The sequence below is a fragment of the Cornus florida genome, unplaced genomic scaffold, assembly GCF_030987335.1.
Source record: "Cornus florida cultivar Cherokee Brave unplaced genomic scaffold, ASM3098733v1 CherokeeBrave_3.0.0_Hap2_Chr02, whole genome shotgun sequence".
NCBI lineage: Eukaryota > Viridiplantae > Streptophyta > Magnoliopsida > Cornales > Cornaceae > Cornus > Cornus florida.
Genome location: NW_026775572.1, coordinates 12,592,358 through 12,612,739, shown reverse-complemented (window position 1 = coordinate 12,612,739; position 20,382 = coordinate 12,592,358). Strand labels below are relative to the sequence as shown.

Sequence of the window (20,382 nt, the reverse complement as noted above, 5' to 3'; positions counted from 1 at the left end):
GTGAGCTTGCTTGTATTAAGCCCCTGGGCTTGCTTCCTGCCTTTGGCAATTGCTGTTGTCCTGCTGGGACGGACTTGTATATTCTTTCCATATTAATACAAATGCTTACCCTTTAACTAAAAAAAATAAATAAAAACTGTACTAGCCGCTAGCACTTCTCTCCATTGAAAGGAATTCTTCAAAGGATTCAAATGGAAAGAATTTTTTAATAAAAAAATATTGCAAATAGAGTAAAAATTATATAATAACTTGAGGTATTTTGACAAGTGATGAAGGGTTGTTATTGCATCCGTTGAGCAAAAAAGATATGCATAAATTATAGCACAGGTCTAAATTAGAGCAGCCCATGTGACTTTTTTTTTTTTTTTTTTTTTTTTTTTTTTTTGGATAAATGGCATGCCATCTGACATAAATACCACTTGTTTCAATATATCCCTCTAACCTTCATCAAACAAAACCCACAAACTACCAAAATGAAGCTCATTATGGCACTTCCACCACTCTCATTCCTCGTCGTTGCCTTACTCACCGGAGCCGACTCCGCCTCCGCTCCGTCTCCGGTGCTCGACATCACCGGCAAGATCCTCCGGACCGGCGTCAACTACTACATATTGCCAGTTTTCCGTGGAAGGGGCGGCGGACTAACCCTAGCCAGCACTGGAAACGAGACGTGCCCACTTGACGTGGTCCAGGAACAGCATGAAATGGACAATGGCCTCCCATTGACCTTCACGCCGGTGAACCCCAAGAAAGGCGTTGTGCGTGTGTCCACCGACCTCAACATCAAGTTCTCTGCATCCTCAATCTGTGTCCAAACCACTGTGGACGCTCGACAGCTACGACGAATCTACAGGGCAGTATTTCGTGACCACTGGTGGGGTTGAAGGCAACCCCGGTCGCAAAACGTTGAGCAACTGGTTCAAGATTGAGGTGTATGAGGATGATTACAAGCTTGTTTTCTGTCCCACTGTGTGCAATTACTGCAAAGTTATATGCAGAGACGTGGGTATTTTTATTGAGAATGGAATCAGGCGTTTGGCTCTCAGTGATGTGCCGTTCAAGGTTATATTCAAGAAGGCCTAAAATATTTGATAATGATAATAGGTAAAATGTTAATATATCAGTATAATATCAGCCAAATTTAACTGTTATTCAATTCGCATTTCCTTATTTTACTTTGTTAGATTGATGTGGGTTGCTTCATTTACATGTTGTAAAAATGTATATTGCTTTCAAAGTCAAAATCTCTACTTATATTGGTTAAAAGATAAAAATAAATTAAACCAGGGTCTTAGGATCTTTAAATTAATTAAGTAGTTGATTCAACAATAATATTTCAAAATTCTTGGGCCGTTAAATTGATTCAGTATCATGCTTTTGTTGGCCTTTTTTTCTTTTTTCCTTTTTTGGTCTTTTAGCTATGGTGTGACAAGGTGTAAAGGGACCAGTTTGGTTCAATTTTATTGAAAATAATTTTCTGCTTTAAAAAAAAAAAACAGTCTTAAAATAAATTTTCAAAATTAGTCTCAGGAAAAAGTGAAACTATAACTAAATAAATTTCCAATTTTAGAGAATTGTTTTTCGTAAATCTCTTAACTTATTTTCTATCTTAATTTTTTTTTTAAATGTATAAACTCAGCTGGGGGATAAAAATAAATTCTGGGTGTAAAATAAAAATTTTTAAAAAAAAATCTGGTTTTCATGTATTTGTATAATTGTGCAATAGTTATTTTCCAACGGACTGAATTTACATTCAATGTCATTGCAAAAATGAGATACATCAACCTTACTTTCACAATGTAAAAGGGATGGTATATTAAAAAATGAGAGTAATAATAGTCTTGTTGTATTTAGTCATTACTTTTGCAAGAAATTATAGTTAGTGCATGTAAATGTTTGTCAAATTAAGGAAAGTATATACAACACTACAATAGAAAGCTCAAAAAAAAATTTAAAAAAAAAAAACTTGGCAACTGACAACGCAACTGTACTAGGCGCTAGCACTTCTCTGCATTGAAAGGTCTTCAAAGGATTTAAACGGAAATAATTTTGGAATAAAAAAACTATTGCAAATAGACTAAAAATTATATAATAACTTGAGGTATTTTGAATAAGTGATATTTCTATCAATGAAAGGTTGTTATTGCATCCATTGAGCAAAAGGAAATTATAACACGTGTCAAAATTTTACCAGCCCATGTGACTTTTGTTTTTGGATAAGGGCATGCCATCTGACGTAACAGTACCTATCCAATTCAAATATACTCCATGCAGATAGGAGAGTGATTGTGAAAATGATAAGAGCTTTTGACTTCTTTTTTTTTGGTAAGTAAATTTCTTTGACTTTTATTCTTCAAAACAGAGTTTATCTTTTTTATTATTATTTTTTTTTCCCTACATATGGAAATTAACTTGTGGGGGGTTTGGATAGGTTGGTTTTGGCTCGTTCAAAAGATATAAAGGTTATGCTTGGATAGGTTGTGGGGTTTGGATAGGATTGGAAGGCAATCGTATTATAACATTGGACAATTCTTCTTGATATAGATATTTCATTCCAAACTTTTTCTTAGAATGAGTCTATGTGACATAAGTAATAATATAACTATTAACTATGGTAATATTTAATTATTTAGCGTGCATATCAAACATTTAAGTTGTCCTTTGATTTACGCCAGCACACATCTCAAACAATATGTGTGCATGCCCACCTCTCCAACGTCATTTACATGTCATACTATTCAAACCCGCGTGCATGTGGTAGCTCTATAAATACAAGCTACCTCTTGTTCAACATTCATGCATACAAAACAAAACTCAAGTACAATGAAGACAACAATGATATTGCTTTCTTTCCTTCTTTTTGCTTTCTCAACAAATCCATTCCTCAGTGCAGCACAAGATGCCGTTCTTGACAGCTCCGGTGAGAGGCTCCAAACAGGCGTCGACTATTACATATTGCCGGCTGTCAGTGGCAGCGGAGGTGGACTCACCCTAGGCCCCAATAGTAATGGCACCAACTGCCCACTTGATGTTGTCCAAGAACAAAGCTACGGTAGCAATGGTCTCCCTTTGACATTTACATCGGTGAACCCGAATGAGGAGGTGGTTAACCTCGTAACTGACCAAAACATCAAGTTCTCAGCTGCCACAATCTGTGTCCAATCAACCGTGTGGAAGCTCGCTCCTTCTGACGTGTTGGAGGGACGATTCGTGACAACCGGTGGTGTTGAAGGAAACCCGGGTCGTGCAACATTGAGCAACTGGTTCAGGATTGAGAAGTATGATGATGACTACAAGCTTGTCTTTTGTCCATCTGTGTGTGGTGTCAATGAGGGTTGCAGAGTTCTTTGTGGTGACCTTGGCATTTTTGTTGACAACAGAGTCAGACGTTTGGCTTTGAGCGAACAACCACTCAAAGTGACCTTTAAGAAGGCCTAAAAACGTTTTCTGCTCATAAAAGTTACTGCTAAGACAAAGATATATCTCCGTTTTATAACTGTATGTAATAAGAAAGCTTGTGCTTTCAGGTCGTATATATTAATGCAATAAAGGCAGTGACATTTATTTTTCTTATACCCAATGTAACTTATACAATTGCATTTGCATTTATAATGTTAATGAAGTAATACTGTATTTAGATTTTATTTTTTTTCTTTCTTGTGGTAAACCTTTCTTTTGAAAACCCCAAAATACTACTGTATTAAAATTAAATAGGTTTGGTTCAGTTAGTTTGATTCTTGAGGTTTTTTTTTTTTTTTTCTATTTTTTTCCTAATTTTCAGTTGTTGACAATCACAAATTTCTTCGACAAAATATCATACTTAAGTAGTACTTTTCATCTTTTATATGTACGTAGGTTATGTCACGGCATCAAAAGTCAAATAAAGCTGACGTCACCTTAGTGTTAGCTTCAAAAAGAATGGCAAACACTTAGTTGATATTAGAACTCTAACCAGCTCAACAGAGATAGCCAGTCGACGAGCCCACAAAGCATGGGACCGCAAGCCTCCATTAATCAATCGATGGACTTTGAACCTCGATCCGATTAACCTATAAATTGTCAATCGATGGGCCTTGAAATTCAATCCAACCAAGCCAAATTGTCGATCGATGGGACTTGAACCTCAATCCGACCAAACTACTATAAATCGACAGGCTCTGATCCTTGATACGATCAGGCCATATCCAATCAAGGCAATGAACAACAAAGAGTGATGGTAGAACTCTTTGAGGCCATTAGAGAATGTTGAAGGGATTTGGACGGGAGGATGGAGGATAAGCTTCAAGTCCTATGAACAACAGACCCAATTTGGGAAAAAATCAGAAAGGAAGGATGTTCAATATTATAAATAATATATTATATTATAAATAACGTCTTAAATTCAAGTTATTGACCAGAAACAAAATTCAGGTTATTGAAATTGGGTTGTGTTTGGATAGTTAAATCTAAATTGAAATTTTTTAACTTAAACACAACTGATTTTTATGGAAAATAAGATCGGGTGGTGTAGTGTTACTCCATTTCTAATTACGCCTGTTGATGCCACATAAAAGAACCGTGTGGCTTAGGATCGATGAATCCGCTTAAACCGAGAAGGTACAACAATTCTGTCAGCTTAATCAATTCGCCCCCAACACAAATATTTAGCCCAATGTTTTAAAAAAAAAAAAATTAGTAATAATATTAACCTCTAATTTTAACCCATTCAAACAAACCCAATATCTAAGTCATAATTTTAAAACAAAGGCTGAACCAAATAGGCCCAAGCTAAACAAGCCCTAAACAAGCCCTAAACAATCACTTAGCCAAAACACAGAGAATTCCTAAATTCCTAATCTTGCACAAATCAGAGAGTTCACTTCTTCTCTCCCTTTAAAGTCTAACTCTATTTTCTCTAAAAAAAATTCAACTCTTTAATCTTTCAATCCCCAATTCCCCCTTATTTAATATTAGCCCCCCCATTAACAATTCCTGGATTCGCCCTTGCCCTTATGTAGATGCTAGCCACGTATCCAACCTTATTTTTATTACATTTAAAGATAATGTTTTTATTGGACTATTAAGCATAAAAAATTATCTAAAATGTAAAAAATAAAATATATATATATATATACAATGTAGATATATATACAAATATATTATATAGTATACATATAATTTTTTTTTATTTTTTAATTTTTAAAGTAGGTATTTCAAGAGAACTCATGCAATTAAAAATATATACATTTATATATCCTTATCTATACTATTAATGAAGTATAAAATATAATTTTTAATGAGTTTTTTTATGTGAAAAAAAAAATGTTAAGAAATTTCTTACACGTATGTGTTACAATGCATATCACACCTCTCACGTGTAAAAAAACACTCCTAAAGTTTTAATTTGGTGCAAATATGTCACTTTGACAAATTTAAATCCTAAGTTGCAAATATGTCACTTTGACAAATTTAAACCCTAAGTTGATTAAATTACCTTACTGAACCATGTTATAAAATATATAAAAATAAATAATTTTGTAAAATGATTGAAAATGACAGTATTGGAGGATACTCCTCACGTACAAAAAAATATACTCCTAAAGTTTCAATCCGATACAAATTGGATGAATATATCAAATAGGTATATTTTTAATTTTTTTTGTTTGAATAGTTTTATATTCTCTCAATGTATGTGTGTTCAAAATGAGCATTTAGGATTGCAAAAGCTGCCCATGTGCTGGCAAAATATTACACACGAAAATTACATCATCGTAAATAATTCAGTGGTATGTTAGTTTTTACATAATCCTTTCCATATTATTTCCATTTAATTTGTTAATCCAGTAGGTTTTAATAGTAACATCTATTATATATAACGCCACCACTTCCAAGTTCTAACTAAGTTCTACTAATATTGGAAAATTTTGTGAATTCCTCAATCACCACCAAACACATATACCAACAAAAGTGTACTTTGCACAATTTGTGTTCTTTGAAACAATGCACCAGAATCCCATGATCATTTGCTTTCAAATGCCCATTCGTTAAATCCTTGTGGACATTTATACAAATGCATCGTGGGTTTCACATATTACCACTAAATTGGGGTAGGTTAATAACATGAATGGCTCACCACTGGAGAGGGAATTCAACCACAGACAACAATGCAGTTTCTAAAATGGCTGTATCTTCCCTCCTCTACAACATTTGGACAGAACGGAAAAGGAGGATTTTTCAGAAGAAAAGATTATCAGCAAATGCAGTTCTTCACCAAACACTTGATGCAGTCCGTTCTAAACTCCTATCCTCATCCTTCAAGAACTCAGACAATGCAAGAAGAATCGTTAGTGAATGGGAATTGCCTTCTATCATTCGACCACCTTCGGAACCAACAGACCATTGATCAGCGACACACCAGTGGCGGATTTTCAGCATGTTGATACCGGATTTGTTGAAGCCATTGACGGTTTCCTTTTCTGTTAGCTTCTTGGGGTCGGATCTTTGGGCTTGGCTACTTTATTCTCTCATGGCCTGGCTTACTTCAAGCCTGGGCTTACTTCAAGCCTGGGCTTACTTATGTAATATTGCTATGGGCTGTTTAGGCTTCCTCTTTATAATATTTAAATTTACTTTTCAAAAAAGCAAAAAAAAAAAAAAAAAAACAACACAAAAGTGCATCCAAACACACACACCAACAAAAGCCCAATCAGAACTTAGTGCTAGCGTGGTACACCTTGAAAACATATAATGGTATATGGGCTTAATGTTAGCATTGTCAACATGACCCCCAAAAAAAATTTAAAAATTGTTCTTGTTCTTATTATTATTTGGAACTATATTATTATATTACTCAAAATCTATTTAGGAATTTGTCATAGTTTGTTCGATCGTATGCATATGAATTGAACAGGAAAATAGAGGCACACACTCTCTCACCTTATCCTTAAATATGTCAACAGTAATATTACGCACAATTCGATCAGATGTGCTCTTCCACACGAAAATAATATATAGTGATGCGAATTGTAGGTGCAGAAGATAATGGATTTTGATTATTCACTCTTCAAAATAGATTTCTTTTCTTCCTCCTTTCTTTCTGGCCAAACACTGACGCTAACTTCTTGTGTTTGGATCGGTTTTGATTGATGAAGTAGGCATGAAAATAAAATACGTGTTGTTTGGAATGAATCAGCTTCAACCGGACAAGTTACGTACAACAATTTAGTCAGCTTAATCAATTCGCCCCCAACAACCAACTTGGTCTACTTTATCAATTCCCCGCACCAAGCAATTTTCAAAGAGATGATAGGGTTCCCAAGTCCAACTCCAAATTCAATTCAAAATGGTTGGTGAGTTCTAGCCACGTAATCAACCTCATTTGGTCTCGTCATACAATTCAAAGCCCACGTGCATGTGTTGCTCATCTATAAATAGTACAAGAAGCTCTTCAATGTTCAACACGCATAAAACTCAAAACACATTCACAACAACAACAATCATGAAGACAACAATGGTACTGTTTTCTTTCGCTCTCCTCCTTGTTCTCTCAACCAATCCACTGCTCAGCTCCGCACAATCAGATCCAGTGCTTGACACTGCCATTTTGATATTTAATTACTGCAAATTTTGATATTATCAAATATTTAATTACTGCAAATTTAAATTCAGTGGGTTATTTTTAAGAAAGACTAAAATATTTGATAATGATTAATATTATATTTGTTTTCAAAATCTTAGATTTCATTTTTTTTAAATGATACCAAAAAAACACTTTGCAATTGGTTTTATTTATTGATAATATAATACACTTTTGCCCTGTTATTATCTTTCTTGATGGACCGCTTGGATGAACGATTCAGATTTTTTTGAATTTTTTTTTACCTAAGTATATACTTTATATAATCATTAGAATATTCTATAATTTATAAAATTCTCACAAACTTTATAATGTTTTAGAATCTTCCACTGCTCCCAACATTTCATAATATTTTTACCATTAAAGAATAAACCCGACTCTTCTTATGCCATGCACTCCTTAGTGGTAGCGTGTCCAAGCACGGATATGTGAATGGTTCAGTGAGAATATATCTTTAAAATTATACGTTTTTGTATTTATATTCATAAAATTTTGAAATTGCCCCTACTGAAATTATAAAAAAAAAAAAAAAATTCTATATAAATTTGCCCCTTTCATATGAATTTCTAGATCCGTCCCTAAGCGTGTCCTGTGCAACTTCCCTGTAAATTCGCGGTGACATAATATTGTTATTGTGGTATTGAGTTGAATTATACCATTGTGATATTTTAAAGTACATTCATGATATTATAAATGACACTTTATATATATATATATATATATATATATATATATATATATATATATATATATTTGACCTCAAAATGAAAAATAAGCCAATAACAAAATGAAAAGAAAAATAATACATTGACATGTGTGTATTCAAAACGAGCATTTAGGATTGCAAAAGCTGTCCATGTGCAAACAATATATTTACACACGCATACACATGAAAATTAAATCATTGTAAGGAATTCAACAGTATGTTAGTTTTTACATACTCCATTCTTTATTATTTTTAATTAATTTGTGAATCCAGTATTGACTTGTACTTAGATTTTAATTATATATATATATATATATATAACATCGCCATCACTTCCAACTAATTTCTGTTTTTCTACTTATATTGAATTTTTTGGTGAAATCCTCAATGACCGCATCTATGCATAATCAATTCAGTCGTGATTATTTTCATACTACCTTTTATTCATAATAAACACTGGGTCATCATTCGGTAACAAATTAGATTATTCTGAGTGATTAGCTTGATTGATGAATCTAAATTAAATAGCATAATTCGATAGTACATGTTCTTAGATAGTACATGTTCTTAGATGTTATAGGCAAGAAGTTGGATCATTCAATTTTAAAATTTTAAGATGTTAGGTGTTTTGACTACCTATTCCAATTCAAAAATCTTCTCCCAACCTGATGTGATGTGGAAAAGGTCTTTGGTGCCACTAACCAATTAAAAGTTCATATAATTTAGATTGGAATTTGAAATTCAAATTACCTTTTGCGGTCTCATTTCATCTAAAAATTCATGTCCCTGTTTTGGTATTCCAAAATCACCCATGTAATAAAATTTAAAATTTTGAACTTTTATTTAGCATGGTTTTCAAAAGTTAAAGGATATTTTGAGGGGAAAAAAAGAAGAAGAAGGAATTAAATTTATTTGGTAACAATATTTTTTAAAACATTTGTATGGCTAATTTTACAATAATATCCTTCAATATAATATTTATAAAAAGAAGGACTTGGACTATCCTTATAAAAACTAAAAAAAGTATAAATTTTTTTTTTTTTTAAATAGTAAAAAAGTTACTTAAAATATATAACCTTTACTCATAATGCAGTTTAAAAAAAATTCAAATTCTAACTTCATTTCTACAGAGTCAAAATTAAAAACCAATAAAAATACTTTTAATAATTATCAAATACATTACATGAACTTTATTATTTAGAAGAATATTATATTACTCTACATGTATATCCATTGAGGAGTTTGTCATATATTGCTCGATCGCGTGCATTATTGTCCATAAATCTGATGAAATGGTCCTCTCTGACCTTATCCTTAAATACACATCATTCAGATGGGGTCTTCCACACGAAAATAATATAAAGTGTGATGTGGATTGAGCAGAAGACAATGGATTTTGATATCTACACTTCAAGACAGATTGCTTTTCTTTTCTTTCTGCCCAAAATACTGACACTAACTTGTCGGGTTTGGGTCAGTTTTGGTTGATCCAGAATGCATGAAAATAAAATACAATCAGGCTTAACCTCATATTATTATTATTTTTTGATCAGCGTGAAAAATCTTGATATTATAAAATTGGGAAACCCGTTTGGAAATGGAAAAATAAATAAATTGTTACAATAAAATGAAAATTGATTAATGCGCATCCAAGTAGAAGAATTAGAATCCTCTGGCAAAAAAATTGTCATTTGGAGTGCAACTTGGACAAGTTAAATAGGTACATTAATGAGTTAGCTCAAGTCTTGATTCAAATAATCCAAAATTTAATTCAAATTTAACAAGACCTCGAACCTGAACTTAATATGATTTCAAAACCCTTGAACTCGTAAAGAAAAGTCCAAACTAAAAGCTCGATTGAGGTTAACCTCAGGATTTGAATTTTTACTAAAAATAGTAGTGAGCGTGTTTGATCAATTTGCCAAAAAAAAATATATAATAATTCTGTAAATAAATATATTAATCTATAAGCAATATCTATTAATATAAAGTCAATTTAACTAGTTTTTAATTTAAGTTACCGAAATTGAGTTGTGATTGCCCGACCCGACCCGTACTCTTAGTTAAATCTAAATTGAATGAAAATTTTCAAGTCTAACGCAACCCATTCCTTCGTGATTACTGATTACACCTATTGATGCCACTTGGTCAACTTAATCGATTTTAGCAACAAGCAATTTTCGAAGAAAAATGCAAAATTTTCCACCATCTGTTCATGATCCAAAGTCCAACTCCAAATCCAATTCAAAATGGTTGTGGTACTGTGTGAACCGTTGATAGCTGCTAGCCACGTATCCAACCTCAATTGGCCCACGTGCATGTGTAGCTAACCTATAAATACAAGCTCTTTCATGTTCAATAATAATATTCATGCAAACACACATCAAACTCAAAACACATTCACAACTACAACAATCATGAAGACAACAATGGTACTGTTATCTTTAGCTCTCCTCCTTGTTCTCTCAACCAATCCACTGCTTGGCTCCGCGCAATCAGATCCGGTGCTTGACACTGCCGGTGAAGAGCTCCGAACAGGCGTCCAGTATTACATATTGCCTGGTATCCGTGGCAATGGAGGCGGACTCACTCTATCCAACGGCAACAGAAATGGCAGCAGATGCCCAGAAGATGTCGTCCAGATGCTCAACGATGGCAATGGCCTCCCTGCAACGTTCACACCGGTGACCAACGAAGGCGTGGTTCGTTTGGTAACTGATTTAAACATCAAGTTCTCGGCTTCAACAACTTGTGGCCGATCACATGTGTGGAGTCTGGGCAATAATTATGACAAATCGGTGGACCGGAGTTTTGTGTCAACCGACGGTGTTGAAGGAAACCCGGGTCGGGAAACCCTAGGAAACTGGTTCAAAATTGATAGATATGGAGATGGGTACAAGCTTGATCACTGTCCTGGGGTGTGTAGCATCTGCAGAATTCGGTGTGGAGAGCTTGGCATTTTTGAGGAGAATGGAATAAAACGTTTGGCTAAATTTAGTGAACCACTCCAAGTTGTGTTTCAGAAGGTCTAAGCATTTTTAGCTTAATTATTATATAGTATTTATATTTGCATTATGACAGGAAGCTTGTGCTCTCCGTTCATATATATTGCAATAAAGGCCGTGACATTTTAATAAGAAAGCTTGTTGTCACGGGCCTAGAGATTTGGCGCAGCGGCACGGCCCGTGCGGCACCAAGGCGTTGCTTCAGCTCGCGCAAGCGCCCTGGTCAGCCACCACGACCTGCCCTCCCAAGGATACATGCTGACTGGTTTCGGCCTGCCATGGCCTCGTCAGGGGAACGGCTCCAGCTCCCGACCAGTTTGTGCAGGGATGGCCAACTCCCTTCTTCATAGTCAAGTCCACGACCAGCGACAAGCACCTCGAACTGAACCGAGTCGACCTGCCTGAACTCTGAAGAGGTACCATCCTGTGCTCCTGCACGCCCCTTCCCTGGAACCATTCCCAGTCAAACTCTGCTCTTTGCCAACCAGCATGCGTGTCTTCCATCCTCCAAGCGTCTTAGGAATCACTTCGTGACATTCTCCCCCACCCAAATCCTGCGACGTCCTCGTCGCAGTGCAGCGCTTCACTACTGCGTCCACTCCCTTCCAAAGTCTGCCTCCATGCGGTATGCTCGCCTTCCCACCATCGCTTCCTTGTGCAGCTCCCTGCACTGCACTCGCCCAATGATAGGCCTCGGACCAAGGGGACGTCCACTCCTCAAGGACGTGACTCTTCTCCGTCATGCCGCCTCCGCGACATCCCGAGCAAGCAATGGCCTTCTGCCGACTTGATGCTCGCCCTTCACCATGGTTTGCATCACCCAAGGACTAAGCACGAACTTTGGTGCGCGCGGCCCTCCGGCCCTTCAATGCGCAACTTCAACGGACGCCTCTTCCTGGGGAGATGGAGGCTCTCCCCCCCAACTGCATTGATTCCTCCACATCGACGCAACTTCAATGCACCGTCTTCATTCTCTGACCCCTCCCGGACCGACAAGGGGGCACCCCACCGTGCTTTACCCCAAGTCCTGCTCTGATACCATTTGTCACGGGCCTAGAGATTTGGCGCAGCGGCACGGCCCGTGCGGCACCAAGGCGTTGCTTCAGCTCGCGCAAGCGCCCTGGTCAGCCACCACGACCTGCCCTCCCAAGGATACATGCTGACTGGTTTCGGCCTGCCATGGCCTCGTCAGGGGAACGGCTCCAGCTCCCGACCAGTTTGTGCAGGGATGGCCAACTCCCTTCTTCATAGTCAAGTCCACGACCAGCGACAAGCACCTCGAACTGAACCGAGTCGACCTGCCTGAACTCTGAAGAGGTACCATCCTGTGCTCCTGCACGCCCCTTCCCTGGAACCATTCCCAGTCAAACTCTGCTCTTTGCCAACCAGCATGCGTGTCTTCCATCCTCCAAGCGTCTTAGGAATCACTTCGTGACATTGTGCTCTCCTTGGGGTGAGGCTCTTACACCCCAAGTTTGTAGCTTAGGGTGGGTTTCGAAGGGGCCCTGCCTAGGTGAGTTCCTGGTGCCAACTAAAAAAAAAAAAAAAAAAAGCTTGTGCTCTCCCGCTCATATATATTTTTCGATCAAGTAATAGTAAGCAGATTTCTTTTCTTATTATTATTTATTTATTTTCTGTGTTTGGGGTTTAAAAAATAGTTTTCAATGTTAACAACTACAAATTTGTCTAACATATAATCTAACAATTAAGTTTGAATTACGAGTAATTTAGTGACAAAAGTAGATCGATGAAAAGAAAAAGGTTTCTCGAAGAAAACATATAATCTAACTAGAAATGGCAATTGATATTGGAGTTTTATTTGTTTTTCTTTTTTAATAGCTAATATATGGTTTGATTCATTGTTAATTTACTTAACCTCATCAGTGAACCAATTAGCTAGCGCAATTAAGGTGAAATTAATTTATATTTAAATTTGTGGAGGTGTTGGAGATTGCAAAGGCATACGATTCAGTACAAGCGTAGGTAACATATATGCCAGAAAATTATAATTTCCATGACAACAGAGTATAAATATGAAGGAAAATCCAACTTTTCTAATTTTCTGTTACTTGTTTAATTACCGGAAGAAAATTTTTTTTGTTTTTTAAAGTCCGACTTTACGCCCCAGAAAGATCCGTATCCACCAAGCCACCTGTAAAGTTACGAATGATTTGTATTGGGAAAAGTCTAACATGAGACCCCGTGGATGGTATTGGTGTCCAAAACTCATTCACGTGATGATATATATACTTAATCGCGTAACTTTGATTTTTGATTTTGTAAGATGACATAGATTGTGAATTTTTTTTTTTTTTTTCCTATGTTTGAACCTTATATACTTTTCGAATATTAGTGTTAGAAAACATGTTAGATGATTAGAAACATGTTTAATAGTGGATATTTTATTTTTTGACATATAATGAACACGACAATGATATTTATATTTTGGACACTTGTAAAATATGACTCCGTGATTTTGTAATTTTATTTAAAATATATATATATAATTCAATGCAATCTACAAAAAATTATGATTTAATCAAAAAAAAATAATATAAAATTTAAAAATAAAAATAATAAACATATAGCTCTAAGCCTCTAAACTACATATTATTAATTTATTTTAAAAAATAAAAATAACAAACCTATAACTCTAAAAATATTATATTATTATTTTTTAATGTATTCAAATTATTTCGATGTCTTATTTTTTTTGAAAACTTGTTTTATCATACTCCTTCCATCACAAATTAAATATATATATATTTTAGAATCTAACTTTTTAAGTGAATGAATTTTAATATTGTTTTATTATATTAATGGTGAATGGATTATCAAATATATCTGTAGTGGATCACAGATGCTATTTACGTTTTTTTTACAAGTTCAATGTAAGAAGTTAAATTTATAATATTATAAAAAAAAAAAAAAATACTTTAATTTTTCAAATGAGATATTTATTTTGATTAAAAAATAAATAAAATTACTCCTTCTGTCCTTTTTATTTATAAAATCGTGACTCACAATTTTGTAAATCACAATTTTTTAAATAAAACATCTAATTTAAAACAGAAATAGTATATGAGTTCAGGCGGCAAGAACTTACAAGAATTCTTTAACATCTATAGGTCATGACATGAACACTGGTCAATAGCCTACATGAATCTAACAAGGAATAATTAATTGAACAGTGGAATACTTTAGACAAGCCATGTGATCTTATCACTATTATACAGAAATATACTCACCACCATATCCCATTCAAATAACCTTATATGCTAAGGAAAATCTTGTACGGACGATATAAATATTTTGACTTTATTATCATTACTACATCTTCCCCATAAATATTCAATTCAAAATGTTATCTTATTTGGGAAAGGCAATGATGTGTAAGAATGGATAATAAGTATTGACCATTCAAAATTACAAACTTTGACTTGATTATCATTATTTACATATTTTACAAATTAAGTTCTGCGAACTTCTAGAAATGGATTGTATTAGGATTCATATTTTATTGATACAATAATTTTTCTAAATTATTAATTTAGTGTTTCTAAACATTACTATTATTTTTAAATTTTAATTTGAAATTAAAATAAATATAATTAAAATTTTAAATTAATTTTTTTTAATCTCAAAATTTAAATTGTCTAATTTGATATTCTCAAACATAACATAAGGATCATATTCTGTACAGTGCTATTGTAACTACCCACTCCATTATATATAAGCACATGTACGTAACTCGCCAAGTGTGATAGTCTGTCAGTGTCTCGCACCCGCTCACAAGGTCACCACAATAATCTGCTTTAGGGCCCAACGTCCCCTTTGACCACACTTCCAACTTGATCAGGCTCTTGTACCATTTATAACAACTCACTCCACATATAAGCACATCACATTTCCCTCTAGTTCGTTCACCACTCCATTTGAACTATTAGATTTTCTAACTTTCCAAGGAGGAATCATATATGTACCTCTAAATAGCTTGAAAATAAAAGCAAAATTTTATTAGGATTAGGATTGAATGAACAAGAAGTCAGCATTGTAACAAATACGACTTGCGTGCAATTACGTGCAGCCCACCACTATTACACCAAGTCTCACAAAGCCAAGCTTATCGAGTTCCACCCATGTGCCATTGAACTCTATAAATACCAGTAACCACTTGTTTCAATATATCCCTCAAACCTTCATCAAACACAACCTACACACTACCAAAATGAAGCTCATTATGGCACTTCTACCACTCTCATTCCTCGTCATTGCCTCACTCACCGGAGCCGACTCCGCCTCCGCTCCCTCTCCGGTGCTCGACGTCACCGGCAAGATACTCCGGACCGGCGTCGACTACTACATATTGCCGGTTTTCCGTGGCAGGGGCGGCGGACTAACCCTAGCCAGCACCGGAAACGAGACGTGCCCACTTGACGTGGTCCAGGAACAGCAAGAAGTGGACAATGGCCTCCCATTGACCTTCACGCCGGTGAACCCCAAGAAAGGCGTTGTGCGTGTGTCCACCGACCTCAACATCAAGTTCTCTGCGTCCTCAATCTGTGTCCAAACCACTCTGTGGAAGCTCGACAACTATGACGAATCTACAGGGCAGTACTTCGTGACCACCGGTGGGGTTGAAGGCAACCCCGGTCGCGAAACGTTGAGCAACTGGTTCAAGATTGAGGTGTATGGAGATGATTACAAGCTTGTTTTCTGTCCCACTGTGTGCGATACCTGCAAAGTTATATGCAGAGATGTGGGTATTTTTATTGAGAATGGAATCAGGCGTTTGGCTCTCAGTGATGTGCCTTTCAAGGTTATGTTCAAGAAGGCCTAAAAGATGTAAAAATGGTAACTGATATTATTATACTGGTGGTTCTAATAAGGGATTAATTGTAATTTTCTTATGATATTTCAATAAAGGCTGCAAATATATATATATATATATATATATATATATATATATATATATATCAGTATAATAACAGCCAAATTTAACTATTATTCAATTCGCATTTCCTTAGTTTACTTTGTTAGATTGATGTGGGTTGCTTCATATACAAGTTGCTAAAATGTATATTGCTTTCAAAGTCAAAATCTACTTATATTGGTTAAAAAATAAAAATAAATTAAACCAGGGTCTTAGGTTCTTTAAATTAATTAAGTAGTTTATACAACAAATAATATTTCAAAATTCTCCGAAATGTGAGGGTCTTGGACCCTTGGTCCGTTAAGTTGATTCATATCATGCTTTTGTTGGCGTTTTTTTTTTTTGGTTTGGTCTTTTAGCGATGGTGTGACTAAGGTGTAAAGGGTTCTTCCTACCCGTTAAGACAGTTTGGTTCAAATTTTTTGAAATTAATTTTCTGCTTAAAAAAAAAAAAAAAATCTTAAAATAAATTTTGAAAATTAGTCTCAGGAAAAAGTGAAAATATAACTAAATAAATTTCCAATTTTAGAGAATTATTTTTCCTAAATCTCTAAACTTATTTTCTATCTTATTTTTTTTTTGAAAATGTATAAACTCAGCTGGGGAATAAAAAAAAATTGTGGGTGTAAAAAAAAAATATGGTTTTCATATATTTGTATAATTGTGCAATAGTTATTTTCCAACCGAGTCAATTGAAATAGCAGTTAATTGACGACCGGTGTTGTGGATAATTTATGACGTGTGACTTGACAATTGTACCTGCTGAAGCCCTTGCTTTTCGACGTGCTATTTTCTCGGCCGAATCCTTTGGATATTGCTTTGTGTGTTTTGAATCTGATACAAAGGTTATTGTTAATGCTGTGACTGATGGTGCTAATTGTCCTTCAATATTGCGTCCATTTGTTTTGATATTAAAGCAGAGCTTCGGGTTTTTTCTAAGAGTTCAGTTTCTCATGTTCGGCGATCAGATAATCGGATGACTCATGCGCTGGCGGGACCGTCTCGTCACTGTGTGGCTGATGATAGGGTGTTGGATCCTATTCCACCTAGGCTTGTGGAATTGCTGTGCAAGATGTTTAATTTGGGTGTAGTTGGTTGGTTGTGTTTTTGGGGTGTTGGGTGTTGTTTTTGTTTGTTCGCTTTTTCTTGGGTTCTTGTTTTGCCAGGAAAAAAAATAATAATAATAATTGACGATTGTACAACTAGCATGTCCAGCTGTGGTTGACAGCTACTTCCGCGGTTCCACCCTAGAAAACATGGATGTGGATATGAATATAAATATGGATTTTTAAAAATAATATGAGTGAGATATGACAATAAAAAATAACAAATTGTATTTTTATATATATAATTACTTTTGATCAATTTTTATAATATTTTGAATTTAAATATAATTATTAATATATTCTAAATAAATAAACAATTAAATATAACATCAGAATTGCTTTCATATCACAAAGAACAAAAAACTTTATTTTAATTAAGGGTAAAGTACATTAGTACTCTCTGAGGTTTGCTAAAAAGACACTCAGATACAAGTTATTTTATTTTGAAATAAGAACACTCCTTTATAAAATTTGCAAGCTAAATAGAGTCTTAAAATATATGAAAAATTAATTTTTACCTATTAATTTTAATTATAAAATATCAAAATAATTAAAAGACCAAATTATCTTTTTCGTCTTATATATATATAAAAACACCACACAGAGGCACAGCCACTGCCCATCTTCCCATCCACCGCCCACCCATCTAAATCAACATCACCGAGGGCGTCGAAGGACCGCCACACTAAGGTGGAAGGCCATGGCAAGAGAGTACGCACACCGGTGGCGTGTGCCGCCAGAATTTTCCAATTGACCAGAGAGCTCAGCCACAAGTCCGATGACAAGACTATCCGGTGGCTCCTCGAGCACTACCCCACACAATACACAGCCTCTGCCATATCCCTCAACTTTCAGACCTTCAACACCACCGCCACACTGACAATTTCTTCACGGGTGATCAAGCTCCGACCTTTCAATAGTACTGTCCTTATCAGTGGTGTAAAGAAAACCATTTGGGTATCTTCTCTATCTTAATTTAAGATTTAAATGTATATTATATGTGTGTGTATAGGATTTGACCAATTGTTTTCATGGGTTGTCAATTTGGTTCTCCATAAATTTGAGATCAGTAGATTTAGTTTATGATGGATTTTCAATTTCTATTTTATTGTGTACAGATTTATTAATTGATTGGTTATATATACATATATATTGTGTATAATATATACGTATATTATTTGGGCACTTATATCCTCTGTAAATGTAAGTTATGTTTGGGATGATGGTAATGGTGGTAGTGGTGGTATGTGGTTTTTAGACTTAACCTGGGTTTGTCTTCGCTGAACTCAACCTTGCGCCACTGCAGTCAAACCCATTCTCTTCATTTTTGATTTCACATTTTGACCAAAGCAAGTCACAGTATCAGCGAGCTATATATGATACCCCCTTTCAGAACACGGGATGATCAGGTTTGCGCATGAAATCAGGGGATATCAACCAATCAATAATAAACAAGCACGGAATATAAAAGGAATAATAAATAAATAAATAAATAATGCGGAAAGGGAAAATCTAAATTAATAATTAAATAATAGATCCTCTAATACAGTAATCTCCAATAAACTCTCAGTTTAAGAATAAAATCTCCAGAGTACAACTTGGAAATCCATACAATATGGACCCCTAATAAAAATCCCAACTAAAGATGAAAATAAATAAATGACTAATCAAAAAATAATAATTAAATAAATAAATAACAATAATAGAGTGGAGGTCTTACGTCTATGACACCGAAAGAGTGATGAAGTCTGACCTCTACTCTGTATGAACTGATTTTACGTCTGGAATTGTCGAGGACCTGAAAAGATAACAACAAAGGTGGGTCAAAACCCACGAACAAGCCCTTTCTATTATATCCCAAACAGAGACCCGATAAACGATACATCCTAATCCGACTCATGCAATAACTACGTAAGTCGATATACATAAGTATGCACACTATAGACTTTCACTGGATCATAAAACAGCCTTAACCGGATAGTAGGTCTCATGCAAGTGCACCAAAGGTGGTCACGAGTACCTCTTCTACCAGGGCACACACATTCATATAACCAGCTACTCATCTCGTCTGGCAATATACGCCAATCCTAACCATCGATCACGAGATCTCAAGCTCATGTCATGGTACCCAATAAAAATATTTTTAAGTAACTATAGCCATATCCTGACAATGGCACACTTTAAAGTCATAATCACATCTTGACAATGGTTTGACAAAACATATAGTTCTAGACTTAATAGCTAGCCTATAAATGTATCAGCAAACCATATCCTAACAACGATGCTGTTAAGACCATATCCTGACCATGGTCCTCCATCATACACTTCTAAACAAGTATGTATACGTTCATATACATATATAGTCCCATGCATGACCATTAATAGTCTATAAACCGGAGCAATTGATATAACAATGCAAGATATCATAAGTATCATGCGAATAATTTAAAAGGCAGATAAAGTCATTTACCGTTACATGATCAATTAACATACTGTCATCCTCTACAATAATTGTTCTGATAAGGTAAATATTAATAGACATTTAGTCGATAACTTGTCATCCAAAAGTTTCATTCTTCTTCTTATTGTCATTAGAATAGTACTAGGTAATTTAAACTTTAACCGTCCCCATGTAAATGAATAAAAAAAATCTAAATTATAATTATTTCATATTATCATAACATGTTAACACAAAGTGGTCCACCTGCTATATATATAAAATCTGTGCACCGTCTCAAGGATTAAAAAAACAGAAAGACTATTTTAGCTGAAGCTTCAGATTTGAATTTCATAAATTAGAACCAATTGAAAAGTCAAACACAGATAGATACAGTAGCAATGGTCTGACCAATCTTACGTATAACAAATCTTATAATTAAAACACAATACCACAATACAACAGGTCTTATATTTAAACCACTACCCAGAACAACTCATTCTGTGATGCCACAACAATTCGCAAAACCCATATACATACTACCAACCATGAGTCGGTCAGCAATTCAGAAGACCCACAA

The 20,382-nt window shown here is 35.0% G+C and overlaps 3 protein-coding genes and 1 pseudogene across 3 annotated transcripts; all 4 read left to right on the top strand.

The window, feature by feature from the left end:
* The first annotated feature begins 312 nt into the window (after positions 1-312).
* On the top strand, positions 313-1,158 carry LOC132285422 (kunitz trypsin inhibitor 5-like; annotated as a pseudogene).
* A 1,644-nt stretch (positions 1,159-2,802) lies between these two features.
* LOC132285414 (miraculin-like) lies at positions 2,803-3,573 on the top strand. Its single transcript, XM_059787600.1, has one exon. The coding sequence runs from the start codon at positions 2,824-2,826 to the stop codon at positions 3,436-3,438; it is 615 nt and encodes a 204-aa protein (XP_059643583.1). The 5' UTR covers positions 2,803-2,823; the 3' UTR covers positions 3,439-3,573.
* A 7,120-nt stretch (positions 3,574-10,693) lies between these two features.
* Positions 10,694-11,462, top strand: LOC132293676 (kunitz trypsin inhibitor 5-like). Its single transcript, XM_059791241.1, has one exon. The coding sequence runs from the start codon at positions 10,739-10,741 to the stop codon at positions 11,351-11,353; it is 615 nt and encodes a 204-aa protein (XP_059647224.1). The 5' UTR covers positions 10,694-10,738; the 3' UTR covers positions 11,354-11,462.
* Positions 11,463-15,504: 4,042 nt separating this feature from the next.
* On the top strand, positions 15,505-16,274 carry LOC132293674 (kunitz trypsin inhibitor 5-like). The gene has a single exon (XM_059791240.1). The coding sequence runs from the start codon at positions 15,555-15,557 to the stop codon at positions 16,164-16,166; it is 612 nt and encodes a 203-aa protein (XP_059647223.1). The 5' UTR covers positions 15,505-15,554; the 3' UTR covers positions 16,167-16,274.
* Positions 16,275-20,382: the final 4,108 nt, after the last annotated feature.